A 23958-nucleotide genomic window follows, 5' to 3' on the forward strand; every position below is an offset into this window, starting at 1 on the left:
TATATATTTGTATGACAATTTAAAACAAACAGTTTATTGATTTTTACTCTGCAGGCTGGGAAAGATCTAGGCCACGTGACAGCTGTATATTCATTAGGAAAATAGGTACTTAGATTTTTTTAATTAAAATAATTAGAAAGCCATTATCCATATACATAAAGAGAAGGGACGATGGAAATTAAAATGTGTGTGCTTAGTATCACTTTAAGGGACACAGGAGTCTTTAACATTTGGGTTTTCCTGCCACCAAAAGGGAAAAATAGACACTGGCAATAATTATAGGCCACTGAGCCAAGAAAACCTATTCTTCAATAAAAAAAATGTTTGGTTTTGGGTGTTAATACGGCTTTAAAGTGGTTGTTAAGCCCAGTGTAAAAAAGTCTTGCTATATACTCTATACATGATTGGCCACCTCTCCCCTCTCTCCCTCTGACGGCTAAAGTGGGAGGGGCCGAGAATCCTCCGCTGACATCAGTTGGGAGGAGGGGAGGAGAGAGGCGGCCAGTCACGTGAGCACCGATCAGTGCTCTGAAATGAGATATAAAACAGCATTTTCTTTTTTATAAAGCACACACACTAACATTATCAGACACAGAGGATAGTTTGAAAATGTAAAAGTTATTTCAGCAGCAGGAGTTAGGGGCGGGTAGAGAGGAGGACAGAGGAGAGCTGCGGATGATGGAGGCACGTAAACTGACCAGGGTGCCAGGGCTCTGCAGCCATGATAAACTGTCAATTGGAGAACCAGGAAGGATCAGCTAGGTATTTCAGGTGATAGAAAGGGCCAAATTACACAGCACAAGCACTGTGCTGTATAAAATGCTTTAAAGGAACAGGATCAATATTTTTTTAGGGTAACACTTTAAGGAAAGCTTCATGTCTCAGCTAAAGACAATCTATGACTCAGAGGTCCTAACCACTTCCTGCCCACACAACATCATACGACATCGCAGACTGTGGGGATATCTGAATAATCATTCAAAAATCTTCTTTTACAGCAGGCGATTTCCTGCACCGTAAAATCAAACAAACAATCATAGTGGCTGTTTAGCCGCTTGTTTGTTTTTACAGGCGGCAGAAGGGGACAACCCCCCCCCCCCTCCCGCCGCTCTCTGATGCTTCTACCGTCTCAGAGAAGGAATACGCCGGCACTGGAAGTTTACCACAGAGAATACCGTGGGCCAGATGGTCCTCGGCAGTCTCTATGACCTTACGGAGGCCGGGCGGTAGCAGTAGTAGTTAAAGTGTTACCAAAGACACATTTTTTAAAATTAAAATAATAAAACATGTTATGCTCACCTGTTCTGTGCAATAGTACTGAACACAGTAGCCCCAAACCTCCTCTTCTGGGTTCCTCCTCTTGCTTGCTCCTAGGCTGTGTGTGTCTAAGGAGCTGCGCTACATTGACATACAATGTAAGCTCAGCCCTGCGCAAATACAGTGCAACAAAAAATATTAAAATTACAACAATGGCCTCTTGTAACAAAAAGTCCCTCCTATTGGTAATAATCAATCAACTTTCACAGGGTGCGTCTGCCTGTGCACCAGGAAACCCAGGGTCGATGCCTAAGAATGTTTAGAACTTTATTAAAGTAGATTTGTTTGATGTGTGTTTTTTACTTATAGGAAGGGGTGAATTGAGAGATACCCATCTACCTCAACTTTTCATTTAACTCTATCTCCTCTTAGTGGCTCTGTCTATACTGCAGTAAACAACTAAAGGAAGTACAAAAAGGAAGCATAGGGTTTCTAATCAACTGATAGAAATCACTCTATGCTCCTAAATTCAATCTATTACTGCCATTCTCCTGGACTTGAAAAGTGTCCTGAATTCAATAAAACACTGACTCCTGGCCACTAATACCTAGGAAATATGAGAACAACTTGGAAATAAAACCCCTCCCCACCAAACAAAATACAATATCTAAACGTGATAGTGCACCCAAACTCACTAAGAAAAATACTGTACGTTTCACTCTAAAAAAAAAAAAAAAAAAAAAAAAAAAAAGAGCTTTGTCTAGGGTGTATAAAATAAAATAAGTGCTCAATATAAAAAATGCTGTAACCACCACATGGCAAATAGCTTGTCTATAGCTTTTTTTTTTTTTTAGATACTTCTAAACAGCGCCATCTAGTGGATTTTAAATAGAAGGTTTTTGACTTTAGATTGATGGGGAAAAGAAATCTCTCACTCTCGCCAATTTCAGTCTTACTCATTCTATAGATGTACCACTTATATCACCTTCTAAATGTCCCTATTGTAGAAATAATTCCTATGAGTCACCATTAAAAGGTTTACACAAATCTATTACCAAATCACTATATAGATTATTTGCAGATGCTATCAAGAACTATTCTCCCACAAAAGAAAGGTAGGTAAAACCTTAATTTATTCCCTGTGGGGCACATGATCCTACCTGAAAGATCCATTTGGTTTCTGTTTTTAGTAGTTTCCCATCTAGAGCTCCTTTCCTCTGACCCAATTTAATTTGTTGGAAAACCCAAAAGGACAGGCCATCAGTTTTTCCATCGTGTTTTTGTACCATATGTCTTGCTATTGGTCTGTCCTTTTTTCATACCACATCATTTTTGTGTTCCAGAACATTGCGTCTCAGTTGGAGGATCATCTTACCAACATAGAGAAGGGGACAGGGGCATTTGGCTACATATATTAAACCCTCCGGGCTACAGTTATAGAAGGATGTAATATCAATTTTTACAGGGACCACATTTATAACTTCCTTTAGGTTTTTCTGGTAACAAAGTCAAGGAAGCTTGTGGTCTGGGACTTTTTTTCCTCATAATGGCTACTAGAAGTAAAAAAAAACACACACATCAAACAAACTTTAATAAAGTCCTAAACATTCTTAGGCATCACCCCTGGGTTTCCTGGTGCGTGGGCAGACGCACTCTGTGAGAGTTGATTGACATAAATTATTGCAACCACTGCCATTTTATTCTGTAGGGTCTCTGCTAAAAAAATAGATATAATGTTTGGGGGTTCTAAGTAATTTTCTAGCAAAAAATACTGATTTTAACTTGTAAGTAACAAGTGTCAGAAAAAGGCTTAGTCTTTAAGTAGTTACACTGACTTCATTTACAGACCAAAGTTCCTCCCTTTTATCTACAGTAAATGAAAGAAATTGTATACAATGTTTCTCTTTATCTCTCAGTGCTGAGCAATGTTGTGAAACTTTGCCGGGTGTTTTTTTTTTTTGACATTTGTGAGCATGAACCGCTCTGAACTTACATGAATCGTGGAAATGCCTGATTAAGATTGTGAGGGGGGTTCAATCGAGCGCGCAATTTTTTAACGATTAATTGTGCAGCTCTAACTCCTATATGGGATTTATCAGACTCCTACTCTAGCAAGGTCATAGATTCAAGGTCTGATTTTAGTCTTCAGTATTCTTTCTACCCTTATTTACAGGGATTAATAGCTCCTGCTCCACATACCATCTTGGCACTGGTTGTCGCAGACTAAAGCGTGACAAAAAATGTAACAGAAAGCTTTTCGGCCATTTTTCTTCAACCTGGTTACCATGTTTAAACCAAAAGGGGGGGGGGGGCACCAACCCATCTTAGATTTTAAAGCTCTGAATGTTTTTATTTGAACCCAGAAACACAACATAGAACACACAGAGATGTTCCACTTTTCTTAATAGCTTGTGAATCTGGCTGAGGGATTAGGGAAGTCTTTCCTTTGCATTTTTTTGTTAGATCCTCATGATGAATGCTATCCTATTAGACTAGGGAGGATCCCTGCACATACTATTGGTACAGAGGACTAGGTCAGCAAAGTAATCTCATGTCCTGATAAACATCCTGCAGCCTTGACTGATTTGGCGATTTGGTTTCTGCAGCACTGGATCATAATGATAGTGAGTAATGTTATCTCTATTCAGTTGGACAACGACATGACAGTAATATATGTTAACCATCAGGAAGGACTAGGAGTTATGCTGTGGCTGGAAAGGTACAGCTTTCTAATTTGTTTTTATCCCAGGTGTAGACACAACTGATAGGAAGATTTCCTCAGCTAGCACTGTCTGGTCCCGGAGGCAGTGGTTCCTACACCTGGGGGGTGTTCTAGGCCATGTGTCAAAAGTGGGGGTATGCCAGATCTGGACTTCCTGGCCTCCAGGTTCAACAAAAAAACTGAACAGATTGGCTCTTCCAGTTTGTTCACCAGTTGTGACATTTCTATCTTTTTGATGAAGTATAAACATATATACAGTTTCTCCCATACATTTGAATAGACCTGGGATCAAAACGTTTAGGAGCAGTAACATTTTTTTTCAGGAAGAGGCCAATCACAATAGAAAACAGGTTGCAAATGTTAGTGTACAAGAAATGTTTTAACAGGCTGGGAACTTTTAAAACAGGGGTGGGGAACCTTTTTTCTGCCAAGGGCCATTTGGGTATTTATAAAATCATTCGGGGGCCCTACAAAATTATCAACTTAAAAATGTGCCTATTATATTTGGTCAAACATTTAATTAACTCACCCCTAATGTGATGGCTGCAACTGCTTCTCTTTGGTGAGGTATGTGATGTTAGCTGGTATTGATGATGTTGCTACTGGCAACTGGTTTTCCAGGTTTGCGTCGGTCAGTCTGGAGCGCAGTCGACTCTTTGTGGTAGTAAGTTTTGAAAAGAACTGCTGATGGGTACTGCTGGTGGGAACAGCTGGCTGGTAGTGGGTACTTCTGGCTCAGGCTGGTACTGTGCTATGGGTACTGCTGGCTGGTACTGCTGGCTGGTACTGCTGGCTCAGGCTGGTACTGCTGTGGGTACTGCTGGCTCAGGCTGGTACTGTACTGTAGGTACTGCTGGCTGGTACTGCTGTGGGTACTGCTGGCTAATATTGCTGTGGGTACTGCCGGCTCAGGCTGGTATCGCTGGCTGCTACTGTGCTGTATGTACTGATGGCTTGTACTGCTGTGGGTGCTGCTGGCTGGTACTGTTGTGGGTGCTGCTGACTCTGGCTGGTACTGCTGTGGGTACTACTGGTTCTATTGTGGGTACTGCTGGCTCTGGCTGGTACTGCTGTGGGTACTGCTGGTTCTGCTGTGGGTATTGCTGGCTCTGGCTGGTACTGCTGGATCTTAGTGCCCCCTTAATGCAGAGTGATTAGTGCCCTCTTAATGCAGAGTGATTAGTGCCCCCTTAATGCAGAGTGATCAGTGCCCGGGAATTAGAGCGCCTCCTGATTACAAAGAGCAGGGGTCTTCTGCTTAACCAGCGCGGGCACTCTCATACGAAGTCATGCCTCCTGGACCGACTTCTATGATAGACGTCACCACTGTGCTGTCTATCATAGGTAGGAGGCGTGACTTCGTATGACAGCGGCCGCGCCGGGTGCGCAGAAGAACCCTGCTCTTTGTGTAATCAGGAGGCGCTCGCCCTCCCCTTCCCCTCCGGAGGCAGCCCAATGGTAGGGCCGACCATGGGCGCCCCCGCCCAGGATCGGCCATGCAAAGCGGGGACAGTGTCCTCAGTCTGGGGACATCTGGTTACCTTAGCACAGGGGGGCGGATCAGATGACTTTGCGGGCCGCAGGTTCCCCACCCCTGTTTTAACCACTTTGCCACTGAGTACCGTAGTACTACTGCGGCAAAGTGGCTCGTTATCGTCTGACGACGTAGACCTACGTCGTCAGACACTCCCCCTTGTGGGCGGCGCTCGCACACCGCCGGAGGCTCGCTCCCGCTGTATTCAGTCACAGCGGGAGTTGGGCCAGGGGAGGAGCAACGGCGATCGCCGCTGCTCTGCCCCGATCGTCGGGGATCTAGTGTGGAGATCCGCCCGCCTGTGTAAACACAAGCGGGCGGATCTCCCAAGTGACAGGGAGTGACAGATCGGAGTGTTCAGCGTAGCTGAACACTCCGATCTGTCCCTGGCTCACACAGTCACCTCCCCCCCCACACGTCAGTAAGCACCAGGCATACATTAACCCCTCCCTCTCCAATAAAATTAACCCCTTCCCTGCCAGTGTCATTTTTACAGTAACAGTGCATATATATAGCACTGATTACTGCAGTAATGTCACTGGTACCCCCAAAAGTGTCAAAAATGTCAGTCAAGGGTCCGATCTGTCCGCCGCAATGTCGCAGTCCCGCAAAAAAAAAAAAAAAAAAAAAAAAAAAAAAAAATCGCAGATCGCCGCCATTACGCGTTAAAAAAAAAACACCATAAATGACAGAAATCTTTCCCTTTGTTAGTAAACGCAATAACTTTTGTGCAAACCAATCAAAATACGCTTATTGTGAATTTTTTTTACCAAACATAGGTAGCAGAAAACAAATTGGCCAAAAATTTAAAAAAATTTTGATTTTTACATTTTTTTGGGGGGAATTTCATATAAAAAAAATGTGAAAAATATTGTTATTTTTTCAAAATTTACGCTCTTTTTTTGTTTATAGCGCAAAAAGTAAAAATAGCACAGGTGATCAAATACCACCAAAAGAAAGCTCTGTTTGTGGGAAAAAAAGGACGTAAATTTCGTTTGGGTATGGCGTCGCACGACCGCGCAATTGTCAGTTAAATTCGCACAGCGCCGAATCGCAAAAAGTGGCCCAGACGTAAGACAGCAAAATGCTCTAGTGGTAAACTGGTTAAAGAACCCAGGCAGGTGACTTTAGGAATGGCCACCACAGGTTGTTCCAGGTTAAAACACATGCACACTGTGTCAAGAAGAGCAAAAATGGTACCCCTAAGGCAACAAAACCTAAATTTTATCTAATTGTGTAACCTTAAAACATTAAAAAAAACAAAAGCACATATAATTAGATAAGTCATGCTGTGGCTGTAAATACCCAGTGATCCTGCTAGTTCCCCTATTTAGAGTGGAAACACTATTGAGGGTGATCTGCGCTCTTCTGTGTTGCCAACTGTTCTGTGCATGCTCCAGATTCAGAGGAAGACATGAACTTCCTCTTTCCTTCATAGAGAGCAACCTCAGCCCACGTGAGGCTTTATTTTGCAAGTGGGGTAGCTCAAGGATCTTGATTAACAGCTTTGATGTATCGCAGTCTACGTTACTATGTGGCCAGAGCTCTGGCAGTCATCTGACTGTTTTAAATAAAGATCTAAATGTAAATAAAATGATGTGATCAAACCCACAAAAGCAAGCATGGGTTTCACATAATCTTTTAAAGCAGTGGACATGGGTTTAATCACTTGAAATGTTGTCAGTAGACACAGACTCCTCTTGTGTCACAAGTTACACCATGGGTGTATAGGAGAGTGCCTTCAACAGATTCCAGTGCTCTTAGGACATTGTAATGGCCTGCCCCATTTCTTCCTTACAGCATATCCGGGCACAGCCACCAGAGCTTTGCTGAGGAGCAGCCAATCCGGAAAAATGCAAAAAGAGGCCCAGTGGCACTGCAGCAATCTTGCTAGATTAAAAATGTATTTTGATAAAAATATGGAAAAAAATAAGAAGTGGTTTGCTTCTCTCAGAGGAAAGAAGACATCTGTTCTCCGGACACACAAACAAAAAAACTGGAGAATAATGGGAGTGGATGTGGTTAAATTAGGCTGTCCTTACAGCCTTTTTTTGCTTGTGTCCAACCTCCTGAAGCATAACTCTATGTACCTGATTTAGCATTCTAGCCAGTCCCCCGCCAACGTAATTTCCAACAAAATGCGCTGGGGCGTGACTACGACGTAACATCATCACACAAGCCCGCCCGCTGGAGTCCAGCATGTTCTCCATCCTGCTACATTGGATTTAGTATACAACGTTGTTACCATTTTGTTGTTTTTATATTGCTGTGTTGGTACAATTGGTGTAATTTTAATAAAAGTCGAGTTTTTACATATATCATATGTAAAGATGAGATACACATGGGAGACGCAGTGCATGCTGGTAAACGTGGCGATGTGGATTATACCCAAGCGCTGCTGACCATTTATAATTAGAAGTGTTACTAAACCCACAACAGTAAAATCAGTCTGTATATGCAGTAAAGCATGCTTGCTTTACTCACTGTGGAATCTGCGGGGTTAATCCACATTGTGCAAAAAGGCTGTTTGATCCTGTCTTCTCTGATCCTCCCCTTCTTTTACTGTCCCCAATCTATCTGCTGATAGAACAGAGCCTCTGCACATGCTTAGTTTGTTTTTGTTTTTTCTTTTTGGGGAGGGTGCATGTGATCAGCACAGGGCCAATTGGCCCTGTCCAGACAGATGGTTAGGGGTCATGCAGCCTCATAGGACAGTCAGAGGAGAATGAAAACCCCTCCTACAAGCTTTAACCAGTGCTCGGTCAGACACTGATAGAAGTCACAAGACTGATGAATCCTGCTTATAAGAAAAGGTATTTAGCAGTTTATATTTACTAAAATAATTGCATTAGCATTTTGTTTTGTGTACTGTGGTAGACCAGATATCATGAATGCAGGATCCTGGGTTTAGCAACACCTGTTATCTGGTAAGAGGCTTTTTTTAAAGGTGGTGTGTGGTGGAAGGAAGCACAGTTTCTCATCTTGAAGCAGAACTCTGAAGACATTTGGCGCAAACACCTGATGTGCCTAATCAGAGACTGTATTCGTGGTGGACAATTCACGAACTTTTGCACTTTATGTTGCTTTGGATATATTTTTTGCACATTGTTATAGTATTTTGACATTTATCTATGCACCTTAATTATTTGCACTATATGCATATATGGTCATTTGAATTTAAAGTGGAAGTAAACCCTCCTCTGCAACTTGTACCTATAGGTAAGCCTATGATGAGGCTTACCTATAGGTACTGTAAATATCTCCTAAACATGCACCGTTTAGGAGATACATTGCATGCAGCCAGTGACATCACTAGCGCATGCGCTCTGAAGGAAAGGCCGCTCGTGCTGTTCCTTCAGAGCCCTGTGCCATGAACATCGGCTCCCGACAATCAGATGGCCAGATGCCGCAAACCCGGAAGAAGGGCGACCGAACATGTCACCCGTGAGAGAGGTGAGCGGGCGGCACTGTGGGGCTTTGTTCTAAGGTAAGTATTACATAATGAGCTAGTTTGCGATGCATACTAGCTCATTATGTGTTTGTCTTTCAGGTGTTTGTTTTTTTTTTTTGTTTTTTTAATTTCTGAGGTTTACAACCTCTTTAACGCTGCTTTAGATTTTTTTTTAATTTGTTCTCAATTGGTATCACAGTTGTCTAATAGCTGCCTTATTCGTTGTTTGGCAATCAACGCAGCACAGAATATTCCTCAATTGTTACTAAGAAATTGTGTTTTAAACATTGCTATATGTATACTTTTCATCACATATTTAGAGATTATAAAAAAAAAATGTGTAAATGTATTATTTGTTGTTCATGTCATTGAGGCTGACAACCCTATCTATAATTCTACGAGAGTATCAGTCCCCATGGGCCTTTTTTTCCTATTTTCTAGCATTTTATTTGTTATATTTCCACACTAGTATCTCTGGCTATAAATAAAAAAATATATAATTTTCTAGTTTTTTTTAGAAAGCAGTCACAGCCTACAGTGCCTTGAAAAAGTATTCACACCCCTTGAGATTTTCCACATTTTGTCATGTTACAACCAAAAGTGTAAATATATTTTATGTTATGGACCAACACAAAGTGGCACATAATTGTGAAGTGAAAGGAAAATGATAAATGGTTTTCAAACTTTTTTACAAATAAAATATCTGAAAAGTGTGGCGTGAATTTGTATTCAGCCCCCTGAATGAATACTTTGTAGAACCACTTCTTGCAATTACAGCTGCAAGTCTTTTTGGGGATGTCTCTACCAGCTTTGCACATCTAGAGTGACATTTTTGTCCATTCTTCTGATAGCTCAAGCTCTTTCAGATTGGCTGGAGAGTGTCTGAACAGCCATTTTCAAGTCTTGCCACAGATTCTCAACTGGATTTAGGTCTGGACTTTGACAGGGCACATGTGTCTTCTAACACATGAATATGGTTTGATTTAAACTATTCCATTGTAGCTCTGGCTGTATGTTTAGGGTCGTTGTCCTGCTGGAAGTTGAACCTTCGCCCCAGTCTCAAGCCATTTGCAGACTCTAACATGTTTTCTTCTAAGATTGCCCTGTATTTGGCTCCATCCATTTTCACATCAACTCTGACCAGCTTTCCTGTCCCTGCTGAAGAAAAGCATCCCCACAACATAATGCTGCCAACACCATGTTTCACTGTGTGGATAATGTGTTCAGGGTTATGTGCGGTGTTAGTTTTCCGCCACACATAGCGTTTTGCTTTTAGGCCTTTAGGCCAAAAAGTTCAATTTTGGTCTCATCTGACCAAAGCACCTTCTTCCACATGTTTGCTGGGTCCCCCACATGGCTTCTCAACAAGGGCATTCTTCTTGCCACTCTTCCATAAAGGCCAGATTTGTGGAGTGCACGACTAATAGTTTTCCTGTGGACAGATTTTCCCACCTGAGCTGTAGCTCTCTGTAGCTCCTCCAGAGTTACCATGGGCCTCTTGGCTGCTTCTCTGATTAATGCTCTCCTTGCCCGGCCTGTGAGTTTAGGGGGACAGTCACGTCTTGGTAGGTTTGCAGGTGTGCCATATTCTTTCCATTTTTGGATGATGGATAGAACAGTGCTCCATGAGATGTTCAAAGCTTGGGATATTTTTTTTATAACCTAACCCTGCTTAAAACTTCTCCACAACTTTATCCCTGACCTGTCTGATGTGTTCCTTGGCCTTCATGATGTTTGTTCACTAAGGTTCTCTAACAAACCTATGAGGGCTTCACGGTACAGCTGTATTTATACTCAGATTAAATTACACACAGGTGGACTCTATTTACTAATTAGGTGACTTCTGAAGGCAATTGGTTCCACTATATTGTGGTTCGAAATATCAGAATAAAAGGGGGCTGAATCCAAATGCACGCCACACTTTTCAGATATTTATTTGTAAAAATAATTTGAAAACCATTTATCATTTTCCTTCCATTTCACAATTATGTGCCAAGCTTTGTGTTGGACTATCACATAAAATCCCAATAAAATACATTTACATTTTTGGTTATAACATGACAAAATGTGGAAAATTTCAAGGCGTATGAATACTTTTTCAAGGCACTGCAAATAGACAAACCTGTTCCATGCCAGCATGCAGGGATCCCTATTCTCTGTGTGAAAACAGTGATCTTTCTTCCAAAGTCCAACACACTCCTTGCTGAATTAGACCTACAGTTCTTTAATAAGGGAAGCATAAGATTTGCTGATTGCAGGGCTACTAGTCTGACTCAATAGGGGGTGTGCTATACCTATACATCAATAACTAATGAAGGCATTACATTTACACAATATGTAACCATACAACAGCATCCCCAGCTTACCTCATACATGATGGTATTAAGATTCTGCTGTCCAACACTGTTTTTATTTTTTCTTCCCTCCCTTTGTTGTGCTTTTAAGTCTGTAAGTAAATATAAAACCTATAGAGCAGAAAAAAAAATAAAAACATATTTATACTCTATAGATGTATCTAAATAAATATTTTAAAATCAAAATTCTCGTTATTTAGCACATACTAGCATGGTTAGTCCTAGGTGGTGAGTTCACCTGAACTACAAGGCAAACAGTCATTAAGTTTGCACAAACATAAAAGACAGTTATTTGTATGGCTACAGTAGAGATCAGCAATGCATTTGATTTTTCACCATTCATTCCACCAGTTTGTTTGTTTTTTTGGTAAAATTGTATTGTATAGGAAAAACACAACAAAACTCCAATAACCATTTAAAGTGGAGTTCCACCCATTTTTTTTCACTTTAGATGTATGTAATCCCCTTTAAAACGACTTTTACCAATGGAAAGTTTTTTTTTTTTTTTTTGCTAGTAAATACCTGATTTTCTGCTTTATTTATCCTCTTCTCACTTCCGGGTCCGGTCGGCGATTACGTCATTCGGCGATTCGCAGGGTGTGCTGGGATTTATCTCAGGGCATGAAATCTTGCATTATTACACAGGAGATGAGCTGTACTGTGTGTTCTGCCCTGCCTCCTCTCAGTGAGCTGTATGTATGTAGTGTATTCAGGCCGTGCTCCGCCCCGCCTCCTCTCAGTGAGTGAGGACTGAAAGCATTATATCACTGAGCTCACTGAGAGGAGGCGGGGCGGAGCACAACCTCAATACACTACATACATACAGCTCACTGAGAAGAGACGGGGCGGAGGCGGGGCAGAGCACACAGTGCAGCTCATCTCCTGTGTAATAATATCATGCCATCCAAGCACACACTGCGAATCGCCGAATGACGTAATCGCCGACCAGACCCGGAAGTGAGAAGAGGATAAATAAAGCAGAAAATCAGGTATTTACTAGCAAAAAAAAAAAAAAAAAAAAACTTTCCATTGGTAAAAGTCGTTTTAAAGGGGATTACATACATCTATTAATCCAATTTATTAAAAATGGGTGGAACTCCACTTTAATGTCTTTCATTGACAAGCCCATTGACAATATATTGCAGCATTTTGCTTCCATTGTACTTCTACTGCCTACTGACAAAAAGACTCCCAAATCCGTGAATGTGTTCAAGTTAATGAAAACAACGAAACTAAATCAATCCAAAATTTATAGTTGCTGAAATATAATGCAGTTTCCTTATTGAGGCTCTTCAGTTTCAGTGAAAATCCTCAATCTGGCTGGTTCCCCACAGAGAAGCAATACAGGATTTGTTTTATGTGGAATGCAGCAACTGGTATAATAGCGAAGTAAGCAGAAAATTAGTCTGGCCCTCTCTGTGGTCCTGGTTCTTTGAATAAAAAGGTCTTCAAGGCACATTCCAGTCCCTCAGACAGAGGATTTCCTTGTAAAAGTCTGCAGGGAACTTTACAGCACAGCCCAGAGTTCAGGCAGTAAGGAAGTGTTCAGAGTGGGATCACACTGCATATGGATGCAAGATTCACACCAGTGGCCAGCAGGTTGGCATCTCTGGCTGAGGGATCACTTCCCCTTTTCTTTTTTTGTGTGCAGAGCCATAGTGGGAGGCTTGATATTGTGGCTGCTCTGTTACTGAGTGTGAAGCCTATTGCTCTCTAAAGCTATACCAGCTCTGGTAAGGTTTCATGTTGTGCATGCACTCTGGGGCTAAAAACACATAGCGTCAATGCCCACCCACTCTTATCTAGTATGTAGTTCCTTTATAACACATTGTGTCAGTACCCATCTACTCTACCTAGTGTGGCATTCAGTTATAATATATATGATTCCAGCACCCATCCTACTCCACCTAGTAAGTCCTACCCTTATAACACATATAGGAGGGTTGCTTTACTAAAACTAGAGAGTGCAAAATCTGTTGCAGCTCTGCATAGTGACCTTCAGTCAGCTTCCAGGATTTTTTGTAAAACCTTAAGGTTATAACTTTAGACAAAACTTGTTTTTTTAGATTTAAATAGAGGGGAGAGGGATTAGAATGCCTGTTTTTATTGCTGTCTGTGCCCCCCGTTAAAGCGGTAGTAAAGGTTGAAATAATAAAAAACAAATAAAAAAAAAACACACCTCTCCCTGCAAGGTAACGCCATAATGTGCTAGTATGTATTGCAAACTAGCACAATAGGAAAGACTTACCTTGAAACTAAGCCCTCCAGCGGTGCGTTGTCACCGCTGACAGGGCTCCCATCTTCACCCGGTCTTCTTTCCGGGTTCAGTGGGCTGCGGTCGATTGGATGATGTCACTCCCGCGGCACACAGCTCTGAAAGAATGGCACAGGTATGCCTTGGCTAACCCGGGATGACGTCACTCCCGCGAATGTGCGTCATGGCTGCGGCATAGAGCTCTAAAGGAACAGCGCGGGCATGCTGTCCCTTCAGAGCACATGCGCTGGTGATGTCACCGGCTGCTGTTTCCTAGGATACTAAATCACAGCCAATGAGAGTGAAGCAGAGGCAGGGCTGAGCCATGCTCTGTGGGCCTTATGGACACACAGGGTTGGCTCAGGAGAGAGCACGCACAAGTGCCTCCATAGCAATATAACTTGCTATTGGGGCACTCGGTGGTGGAGAAGAGCCAGGAGCGTTGATGGAGATCTGAGAAGAGGAGGATCGAGGCTGCTCTGTGTAAAGTCATTGCACAGAGCAGGTAAGTATAACATATTTGTTATATTAAAGTGGTTGAAAACCCCATTCATGAAATTTGAGCTAAGCACTGTAGTGTTGCTTCGTTCTTCTGTTTTCACTTCTGGCAAATTCTCAGACACATGAGAAAATATGATCAAAATGAGTGTCAGGAAAGGAGCTTGGAGGTAGATTTGCATAAAGCTTGTCTATTCAGACTAAATGCATGTCCTTCGTTCCTATGCCTATGAGGAGGGGGTGGAGGGGTGTCCCTTTCCTCCAATCAGCTCTCACACAGTGTAAGCCCAGTCCCCCCACCCACCCCTCCTGAAAGATGAACGTTTTTTAACATGATCTGCACTTTTCAAAGGGTGTAGAAAGGGGAAGACTGCAGATATACAAGTAAAACTTATGTAAAAGGATATGTTTCATCTCTGTATCATCTGAGGCTATTCACTTCACTAGGTATATGTGAGGTTTTACAACTTTTTTAACTGGTTATGGACTGCCCCACGCAGTTATACTGAGGCAGAGGGGCCCTCCTGCACGAAATCATGTACCTGTATGTAATTTCGTGCACTGGGTCTGGGGAGCGCGTGCCGCTGGTGACCCGCTCTCGCTGTGATTGGACTGCCGAGACATGCTGAACATCTTCAAAAGAGTATACAAGGCAGACTGCCGTTCTGTGAGAGGGGAAGATGGTGATCTTGTGTTCCTACAAAGCAGGAACATGAATCTCTCTTTTTGTTCCCCCAGTCAAAGCACCCCCCCCCCCACACACACACACAGTTAGCAAGCCCTCCCTAGGAACACATTTGATTGCCCCTGATGTTAACCTCTTCCCTGCCAGCGTCATTAGTACAGTGACAGTGCATTTTTTTTTTAGAACTGATCACTGAATTGGTGTCACTGGTGCCCAAAAAAAGTGTCAGTGTCAGATTTGTCTGCCGCAATAACAAAGTCCCGCTAAAAATTATTGATCCCTGCCATTACTAGTAAAAAAAAAAAAATTCAATAAATATACCCCATAGTTTGTATAACTTTTGCGCAAACCAATCAATATACGCTTATTGGGATTTTATTTTTTTTTTTTTTTAACAAAACATGTAGCAGAATACATATTGGCCTAAATTGATGAAGAAATTTAATTTTTTTTACATTTTATTATTGGATATGTGCTTTATAGCAAAAAGTAAAAAATATTGTTTTTTTATTTTTTTAAATGTTGCTTTTGTTTTGTTTATAAGGCAAAAAAATAAAAACTACAGAGGTGATCAAATACCACCAAAAGAAAGCTCTATTTGTGGGGGAAAAAAAGGACATCAATTTTATTTGAGTACAGAGTCGCAATTGTCAGAGTAATGCAGTGCCGTATCACAAAAAAATGGCCTGGTCATGAAGGGGCATAAACCTTCCGGGGGTGAAGTGGTTAATGTGTATGGTCCGCTTAGGGCTCCACCCCCCCAAATCCCAGTCTGTCTAAGCATATATTAGGTTCCATTCTCTACATACATACCTCATAATTACTTAGTAACGCCGCATTTGCATCTTTTCTGGAATAAATAAGAAACAATACTATTAATGACAACATAATGTAGATAAGATAAAACATCAGCAAACCTCAGCAGTGTTTGTTAAACTGACAATGGTTACCCAATACTGCCTGTAATATAATCTACTATTCTATATACTGTACAGTACGTGTAAAGTAATAAAACACCCCTCGTCCACACACACTATATAGTAATAAAACACCCCCTGAAATGTTGATGCCCATGACCAACTTACACTTCCATGCTTTCTTCCTGCGAGTGGTCCTACACCATTCTCCTTCCCCCGGAAACCAGCTCACAGTATAGAAGGTTCCGCCAACCTATGTGAAGCACATCTCTATTGGGTCCTACACCATTCTCCTTCCCCCGGAAGCCAGCAATCAGTATAGAAGCTTCCGCTCTCTATTGGGTCCTACACCATTCTGCTTCCCCCGGAAACCAGCTACCAGTATAGAAGGTTCCGCCAACCTATGTGAAGTGAAGCACATCTCTACCACACAGCTCAGACACGGCACTCTGCAGTCACAGAACATTTATTATAATGGTCAATAACACTAATAACATGAACTTTTACTCAGATCACTTGTAGCAGGCTTCTTTTATTTTTTTTTAGATATTTGGAAATATTCTTTGTTATATTATACAATTACGAACACATTACAGTCATTACACTCTATCTAGTTCTTTAGTTGGAATTCTACATTTGGATAGTTATAAAACTTGGCAGCGGCTTAGGCCAGGTTCGAATCCAAGCCCACAATCATTGCGGGCGGGAACTCTCCTGAAGTGCCATAGAGCCGCTGACTGCCCATGAAAATCCGTATGGTTTCCTTGAAAAATGATGTTTATGTGACGTCGTGAAACTCCGCCTAATCCCCGCCTTCTGGGCTTTGTGAAAAGTGTTTGATGAAAGCAAAGTGACAGCTCCCCCGGGATTGGTCACACCAATTGTAGGGGCGGATAGTTAGGACATCCTTTGTAAAGGCGTGAGCTGCCGGTCTCATGCTGTCTGTGATTGGTCACGCCAATTGTAGGGGCGGGTTAGTTAGGACATCCTTTGCAAAGGCGTGAGCTGCCGGTCTCATGCTGTCTGTGATTGGTTATCCCAATTGTAGGGGCGGGGTAGTTCGGACATCCTTAGTACAGGCGTGAGCTGCCAGTCTCATGCTGTCTTGGATTGGTCAAGCCAATTGTAGGGGCGGGTTAGTTAGGACTTCCTTTCTAGAGGCGTGAGCTGCCAGTCTCATGCTGTCTGTGATTGGTCAAGTGAAGAGGCGGGGTATTTAGGACATGGGCGTGTAGTAGAGGTGTGAGCTGCCAGGGTTAGGAGTTGTAGGATTGGGCATGTCTAGGGAAGGGGCGGGGTATGTACGACCTGCCAGTGTAAAGGTGTGAGCAGCCAGTGTTAGGTTCTCTGGGCTGATCTATAGGAGGATCTGTTCTTGGACTGCACACATCATCTGAGACGGTATGTCAATGGGCTTCTCTGGTCATGCTATCTATTCATGCAACTACCTATGACAATGTCATCTTGTGTAGGAACTGTCACATTTAATCCATGTTTTCATAACAGAAGTAAACACATTCTATTTGGAACATAGTGCATGCTTTTAAAGAACAACAGCATCTGTATGATCAGATCTCATTACAGATGGCAGAGTGTTTTACAATAGTATCTAGAAGTAGGATCCACATTCTACTGGACCGCCTTGTTTCCAATGGTGTCAGCTCACACCACAGCATTGCATGCAGTCCTTATTTTTTTTAGCAATGCCAGATTTTAGCGCAAACCCCTGCATCGTAATGCTGTGCAGTAAATTAAAAGTGTGTTAAAATGTCACTTGTTACATTCCAAGTTCTGTGGAGAAAAAAAAAAGGAAATAATGAGATGCATCATTATCTGCACATCAGCACTGTGTCCAGGGCTGCTGTTAGAAATCGCATGGCCCCATACAGCATACCTGACAGGGCCTCTCCTCTGAAAATATTAAGATATTTTCACTAAAATGCATCGGCCATGATGCTATGCTTCGCAGCAATGGTAGGATTATATCCCTATCGAACAGGACACATTTAAGCAAATAGCACTCCTCTGCAGGCAGGTTGCACTAGTACGCAGTTAAAGTAGAAGTCCACCCTAACACTAAAATCTCTACATCTGTAATGGGCCATACACACTATAATATTTTCTGAAGACTTTTTCCTTTAGATTTACCAAAACCATATAATGTGAGGTCAAACCCAATCACTTTCAATTTGTATGCAATCTGGCAGGCCCTTGCACTACATAGAAAAGGTAAATCTGAAGGAAAAGTCTTCAGAAAATCTTATAGTGTGTATGGCTCTTATCTCTCCACGATGTAACACTAACCTATCTAACCCTGTAACAAGAAATCAGTATACTTCCCTTTTTTGAAACCCATCCGACCCGTTCCCACGCTGGGCTGTCAGCTGCGGCTTCGCTGTAGAGGTGGGTGCAGAGGACACAGCCGACAATGGAAGCCCAATAGTAAGTCAATTGGTGACGTCACTTCCCATTCATTTCACAGCTGTTGTCGGCTGTGTCCTCTGCGGAGCTTCCGCCGCTGGAGACCGGATCAGATTGGCTTTAAAAAAAGGTATGTATACTTATTTCTTCTTTACAGGGCTAGATAGGAGGTCTATAGATGCAGGGATTTTAGTTTTCGGATGGACTAACACTTTAAAGCAGGCAATCATGAAGAAATATGCCTCCTCACCACCTGTCAAATGCCCTCTGAGCAATCTCCCAGTGCTGTAGGGGTTAACAGCAGCAGCAGTGTGAAGGACTTGTACAGCTCGCCCATCTGCGCGGCTATTGATAGAACCCATACATTGTTGTCCTACTATGAAATAAATTATCAGTGGGCAGGAGAGATCCTATTATTCATCTGATCCTCCTCCATTCACAGATTGCATTCCTGAACAATATTCGAGCCAGTTTTGTGAATGATGAAGGTGCAGCAGCTGCGAGTTTGAAGGACTTGTACAGCTCGTCCATCTGCGCTGCTATTGATAGAACACATTATTGTCCTACTATGAAATACATTGTCAGTGGGCAGGACAGATCCTGTCATTCATCTGATCCTCCTCCATTCACAGATTGCATTGCCGAAACAATATTCAAGCCAGTTTTGTGAATGATGAAGGGGCAGGTGAGTGGCACGGGTCCTTCATACTCCTAGCTGCTGCTGTTAACCCTTGCAATATTGGAAGTTCGCTGCTCTGGGCAGTGTCTGGGTGCATAAATGAAGAATTTTTACATGAAGCAGCAGCCTGCAGGACATGAGATGCACACTATGTAACTAATGTGTTTGGTGCTGTATTCTCCTAATTCCTAAACTTCAGCTTTAAAGGCTAAGTTCTCCATTTGTAAAAAAAAGAAACTCTTCTTGCTGTTTAGAAACTTTCTGTTCATACATATGGGATGTATGAGCAGACAGCTGTACCGAGTGTTGGCAGGAGCCTGGCACTGCACCTGCGATTTGTAGGCTCCATTGTAAAAAAAAAAAAAAAAAATGCAACTGATTTTGCAGGGTAAATGTGCATTTATTTTTTTTTTATAATGGACCCTGCAAATCAAAATCGCAGGTGCAGTGGCAGGCTCCTGCAAACACTCGGTACAGCTGTCTGCTCGTACTTCCCATATGAGCAGACAGTTCCTGAACAGGAAGAAAAATCAATGAACCACGAGGATGCTCAACTACAAGCTGTCTGCTGCAGTTGAAGATTGGACTTGTACTTCATTCATTCACAGAACTCTGTTAAATGAATGACCTGGCTGTATGGGCCGAGCCACACTGTTTTTGAATTGTGACAGCAGGTGCGAGGGGAGGATCCCCGCTGACAGTGGGGGATCAGGGCTCCTGCATTAGTGACATGTTACACACTGAATACTAGTATAATATGTAGCATGTTACTAAAAGTGAACTTCTCCTTTAACAAGGGTTAGCTGCATATCCCTGCATTTATAGCCACATAGCATGAAACATCTTTGGACCCATTCACATGGACAGCCACTGGTAAGAATCCGCATTCCTTGCCAGTGGAGAAACAATCCCTTTGCACAAAAGTGCCTGTGAACAGCAGCATTGTGGCCAGATCAGTACCCTGTACAAATCAATGGCCAGTACCACTGCTTTTCGCATGTAACTGCTCATCCATGCCATAACATGTAATTAGAGACTCTGACAGTCCCTGGACAGTTTGCATCCAGCGAAATGCTGCTGACCAACCTGGTCACAGCATTTAGCCGCATCGGCACATAGCAGCCTATCTATTATTCCCTCACCTATCTGAATGAGTCCTTAAACATTACAGAACAAGCCCATATAAAAGGGGGCACATTATGTGGCCACTTGTGTGGGATTGTGGCCACCATTAGCAGTTCTGTCAGGTAAGCATAGGGGTTTAGGTTTACAGGTTTAGGCTAGTAGGAGGTTAATTTTACCTGAGCATACAGCAGGTATCCGCCAATCGGTGTGCAGGGAAGGTTCTAGCAAGCTGGGGCAGAGGCTTTATAAGCTTGGTTTGGGCTGGGGTGCTTCCTTTTGCACCGAAGAGCACAAAGAAGAAAGTTCAGCAGAAGTAGTCCAGGAGGTTTTTTCTTACCTGCTGTCATGGAGGCCTTGATTGAAGCAGCTGATTGAGAAGGCAGAGAGTGCGGGGGGAGAAGCCTGGCTGCGGCATTGTCTCTCTATGTCTGGAATTACAGAGCAAGTTGCGGTTGAAGTTCACCCTGCTCCTTCACAGGCAGAAGCGCCTGCAGAGAGAGAGAAGACACCTGAGAAGCCGGCGTGTGTACCTGCAGGAGAGCTGCCATGCGTTGTCATGGCGGTGAAGACGTCCCAGGCGCACATGCGCCAAGCATCTAAAAGAAGACGAGCCTCCCTGTCTCCAAGAAGGGGCGGCGGAGGGCGGGCTGAAAACTAACAGGCGGACCCAGAGAGGAAGAGAAGGCGTCTGCCATCTCCACAGAGAATTATCCCTGTAGTTTCAAGAACACCTGCTGTGGGAGTGGCTACAGCGCAGCATGAGACAACAGGAGCATCTGACAGTGTGCTGCTGGAGGAAGCTGAGCAGCAGCCTGTTCTCCCCCCAGCAGCTGGTGAGTTGTGCAATGTACAGAATCTGTCTATATTAATTAACTCTTTATCTTCTTTGGTGCAATCTTTTTCTCGTGTCTCCCCTGCTGTTTCTCCTGTGCCTGTTAAGCCTGTTGTGTCTGTTCAGCAGCAGCCAAGCTGTAAACTTAATTTCTCACCTGCAGTATCTACTGTCTCCATTCCTTATGGTGATAATTTCGCTCATAGTAATATTAGTCAAAGTTTATCTAAGGAAAATAATGTTTTGTCCGCGCATGCACCATTGCTGGGATGTAGCGGTGTGCCTGAGGTGTGTATGAAGGGCGCGATGCCATGTGAGATGTCACCTCTGGGCTACCACTTGAGTGTTGGGCTTAAGCGAGTTTGTCGACTTGTTAACACTGTTACCTGCTCATAAGGAGCTGTCGGTTAGGACTGATAAAAGAGACGACAAACAGGATGAGGAGCGGCGCAGGGGGGCCCCTTGGTCATTCCATAACTGGTTGCAGGCGTTTTGTATATTTGCGGGGTTGATGGCTGAGAAGCACCCTGAGGGGTGTGGGGGCCTATTTCGGCACCTCGATTTTATCTTGGAAGCTTACAAGAGCTTTGGGGGGCTGGGCTGGTACTATTACGACAAATCTTTTCGTCAGAAGCTGTCAGTCCACCCCTCTTTAAGATGGGGTATGAAGGATGTCGGCCTTTGGCTGAACTTGATGTCCCCGCAGAGGCAGAATCCTGCTAGGCAGCCGGTGGTGAACACTCAGAATGCAGCTTATCGCAAAGGTTGTTGTTTCGCATTCAACGAAAGTCAATGTCGTTGGAATGCGGCTTGCCGTTCTAAGCATGAATGTTCATTTTGCTCTGGCCCACATCCAGTGAGTAAGTGCTTTAGAAAAAATGCTACGGTGGGGTCGGGGCAAGTTCCAAAGGATATTTTTTCCAAAAAGCCTGCACGCTTGTGAGGCTGGAAAGAATGCTTCCATGGTTGGACAGATACCCAAACAGGGAGAGGGCCAGTTTTCTCATTGAAGGTTTTGAGAAGGGTTTCCCTTTGCCCCCATTTGTAGGGAAAGGATGTACAGAGGTTGTCAATCTGAAGTCGGTGGAAAACTTCCCACAGGTAGTTAGGGACAAGATTTTTAAGGAAATCGAGCTGGGTAGGGTGGCAGGTCCTTTTGAGCATCCGCCTTTTGATAGTTTTCGTGTTTCTCCGCTTGGAGTGGTCCCCAAAAAAGAGCTGAATGAATTCCGTGTCATACACCACCTCTCTTACCCGAAAGGAAGCTCACTGATTGACGACATTGATGGAGATTTGTCTTCAGTGTCATATGCCACGTTTGAAGAAGCCATTGCTATGATAAGGCTGTTTGGCCAAGGGGCATTGTTAGCGAAGGCGGACATAAAGTACGCGTTTCGTCTTTTGCCTATATCACCTGTGGCATTTAATTCTTTGGGCTTTAAGCTGGAAGGTATGTACTTCTTTGACAAAAGCCTCCCTATGAGATGTTCTGTGTCATGTGCCTACTTTGAGGCGTTCTCTTCTTTTTGCACTGGGTGGTAGCGGCTAAGTCGGGTAGTGTGGGAGTTTTGCATTACCTGGACGATTTTTGTTCGTGGGCCCACCAGATTCTGTGGATTGTCTTAGTTTGTTGCAAATCTTTAGGGGAGTGGCGAAAGATTTTGGGGTTCCTCTGGCGGAGGAAAAAACTTGCTTGAATACTACAAAAATAATTTTTATGGACATTCACATTGATACGGATCGTATGGAGTTCTGTTTACCTGTGGATAAGGTGCCAAAGCTGAAATCTCTGGTGCGGTTGTTTATGTCGAGGAGGAAGGTCCTATTGAAGGAGATGCAGTCTTTCTTGGGTTTGTTAGCGTTTGCATGCAGAATTATGCCCATGGGTAGGGTGTTTTCAAGGCGCCTTTACTTGTCTACTTCGGGCTTGAAGGCCCCCTTTTCCCACATCAGATTGACTAGTGACCTGGAGGATTTGGCTGTTTGGGCGGAATTTCTCAAGGTGTATAATGGTCGTTCATTTTTTCAGGAGGATTTCATTTTTGCCCTTGACTTTCGTTTGTTTAGAGATGTGGCGGGCTCTAGAGGCTTTGGGGCCATATGGTAGACGCATTGGTGTTGTGCAGGATGGCTGGAGTCATGGAAAAGTGGAAAGCTGACAAAAAACGTGGTTTTGTTGGAGCTGTTCCCCATCTTAGTGGCGTTGGAACTGTGGGGTGCATGTTTCGCGAATAGAAGGATTCTGGTGGAAACTGTCAACAAAGGGGTCTTGTTCGCGGTGAACTGCCTCTCATCCAAGTCCATTTGTGTGATTAGAGTGCTCAGGAGGATTGTCCTTTTGTGTTTACAGCTCAATGTATAGCTTAAGGCGAAACACACACCGGGTGTCTTGAATAATCTGGCCGATGCGCTATCTCGGTTTCAGATGGACCGTTTCGCCAGCTGTTGCCGGAGGCGGACGAAAAAGGTACCGAGATTCCGAGCCGAGTTTGGACGGTTGTTGGGATTTAGTCGAGAGGTCGATCGAGGGATCAGTGGCCCCCAGAACATGGGCGAGTTATTCTGCTGCCTGGAAGAGTTGATTGGCTTTCATGGAGGCAAAGGGCAAGATGGAGGGTCGACCGGAGGAATGTCTGGTTCTGGAGTTTATGGGTTCTTTGATGCAGCGGAAACTGTCTTATAGTTATTTACGTAAGACATTGGCGGGCATCTCTTTTTTCTGCCGCCTGAAAGGTTTTCCGGCTTGTACGACCTATTTTTCGGTACAGCAAGCATTGAAAGGTTATAGGAGGAAGGTGGCGGTAACAGATGACAGGAGACCTATTTCTATTGAGTTATTGGGGGATATCTGCGGTATGACCTCATTAGTGTGTAATTCTGACTATGAAGCACTGTTGTTCAGAATGGCTTTTGTATTGACCTTTTTTGAGGCGCTCCGCATCTCTGAGCTGCTACCTTTGTCAAATAAGACTGAGGGAGGCCTTTTATATGATCAGGTAGTGGTAGGCAGGGAAGATGTCCAGATTTGGTTACGTCGCTCAAAGTCGGACACTCTGGGGAGAGGTGTGGCAATTACTATTAAGGCTCAGCATAATCAGGGTGTTTGCCCGTTGGGCATGGTCAATCAATTTGGTTGGTGGTGGGCGTTTTTTTGGTCCACATGGATTCCACTCCACTCACAAAATATCAATTCGATTTTGTTTTACGGAAATGCTTAGAGCGGCTGGGC

The 23958-nt window shown here is 43.4% G+C and overlaps 2 protein-coding genes across 2 annotated transcripts in view; one reads left to right on the top strand and one right to left on the bottom strand.

The window, feature by feature from the left end:
* The window catches only part of CRCP (CGRP receptor component), a 53573-nt gene extending 37675 nt beyond the window's left edge, over positions 1 to 15898 (bottom strand). The window contains exons 1-3 of the mRNA XM_082244746.1: positions 15841 to 15898; positions 15569 to 15605; positions 11331 to 11429 (exon numbers count right to left, since the gene is read on the bottom strand). Of these exons, the coding sequence (XP_082100872.1) occupies positions 11331 to 11429; positions 15569 to 15605; positions 15841 to 15848 (144 nt within the window). The 5' untranslated portion in view covers positions 15849 to 15898. The remainder of the gene's footprint in view (positions 1 to 11330; positions 11430 to 15568; positions 15606 to 15840) is intronic.
* Positions 15899 to 16938: 1040 nt separating this feature from the next.
* The window catches only part of ASL (argininosuccinate lyase), an 81411-nt gene continuing 74391 nt past the window's right edge, over positions 16939 to 23958 (top strand). Inside the window, exon 1 of the mRNA XM_082246870.1 lies at positions 16939 to 17073. The gene's annotated coding sequence lies outside the window, so the exon portion shown is untranslated. The remainder of the gene's footprint in view (positions 17074 to 23958) is intronic.

The sequence above is a fragment of the Pelophylax lessonae genome, assembly GCF_965119305.1.
Source record: "Pelophylax lessonae genome assembly, chromosome: 2".
NCBI classification, from domain to species: Eukaryota; Metazoa; Chordata; class Amphibia; order Anura; family Ranidae; genus Pelophylax; species Pelophylax lessonae.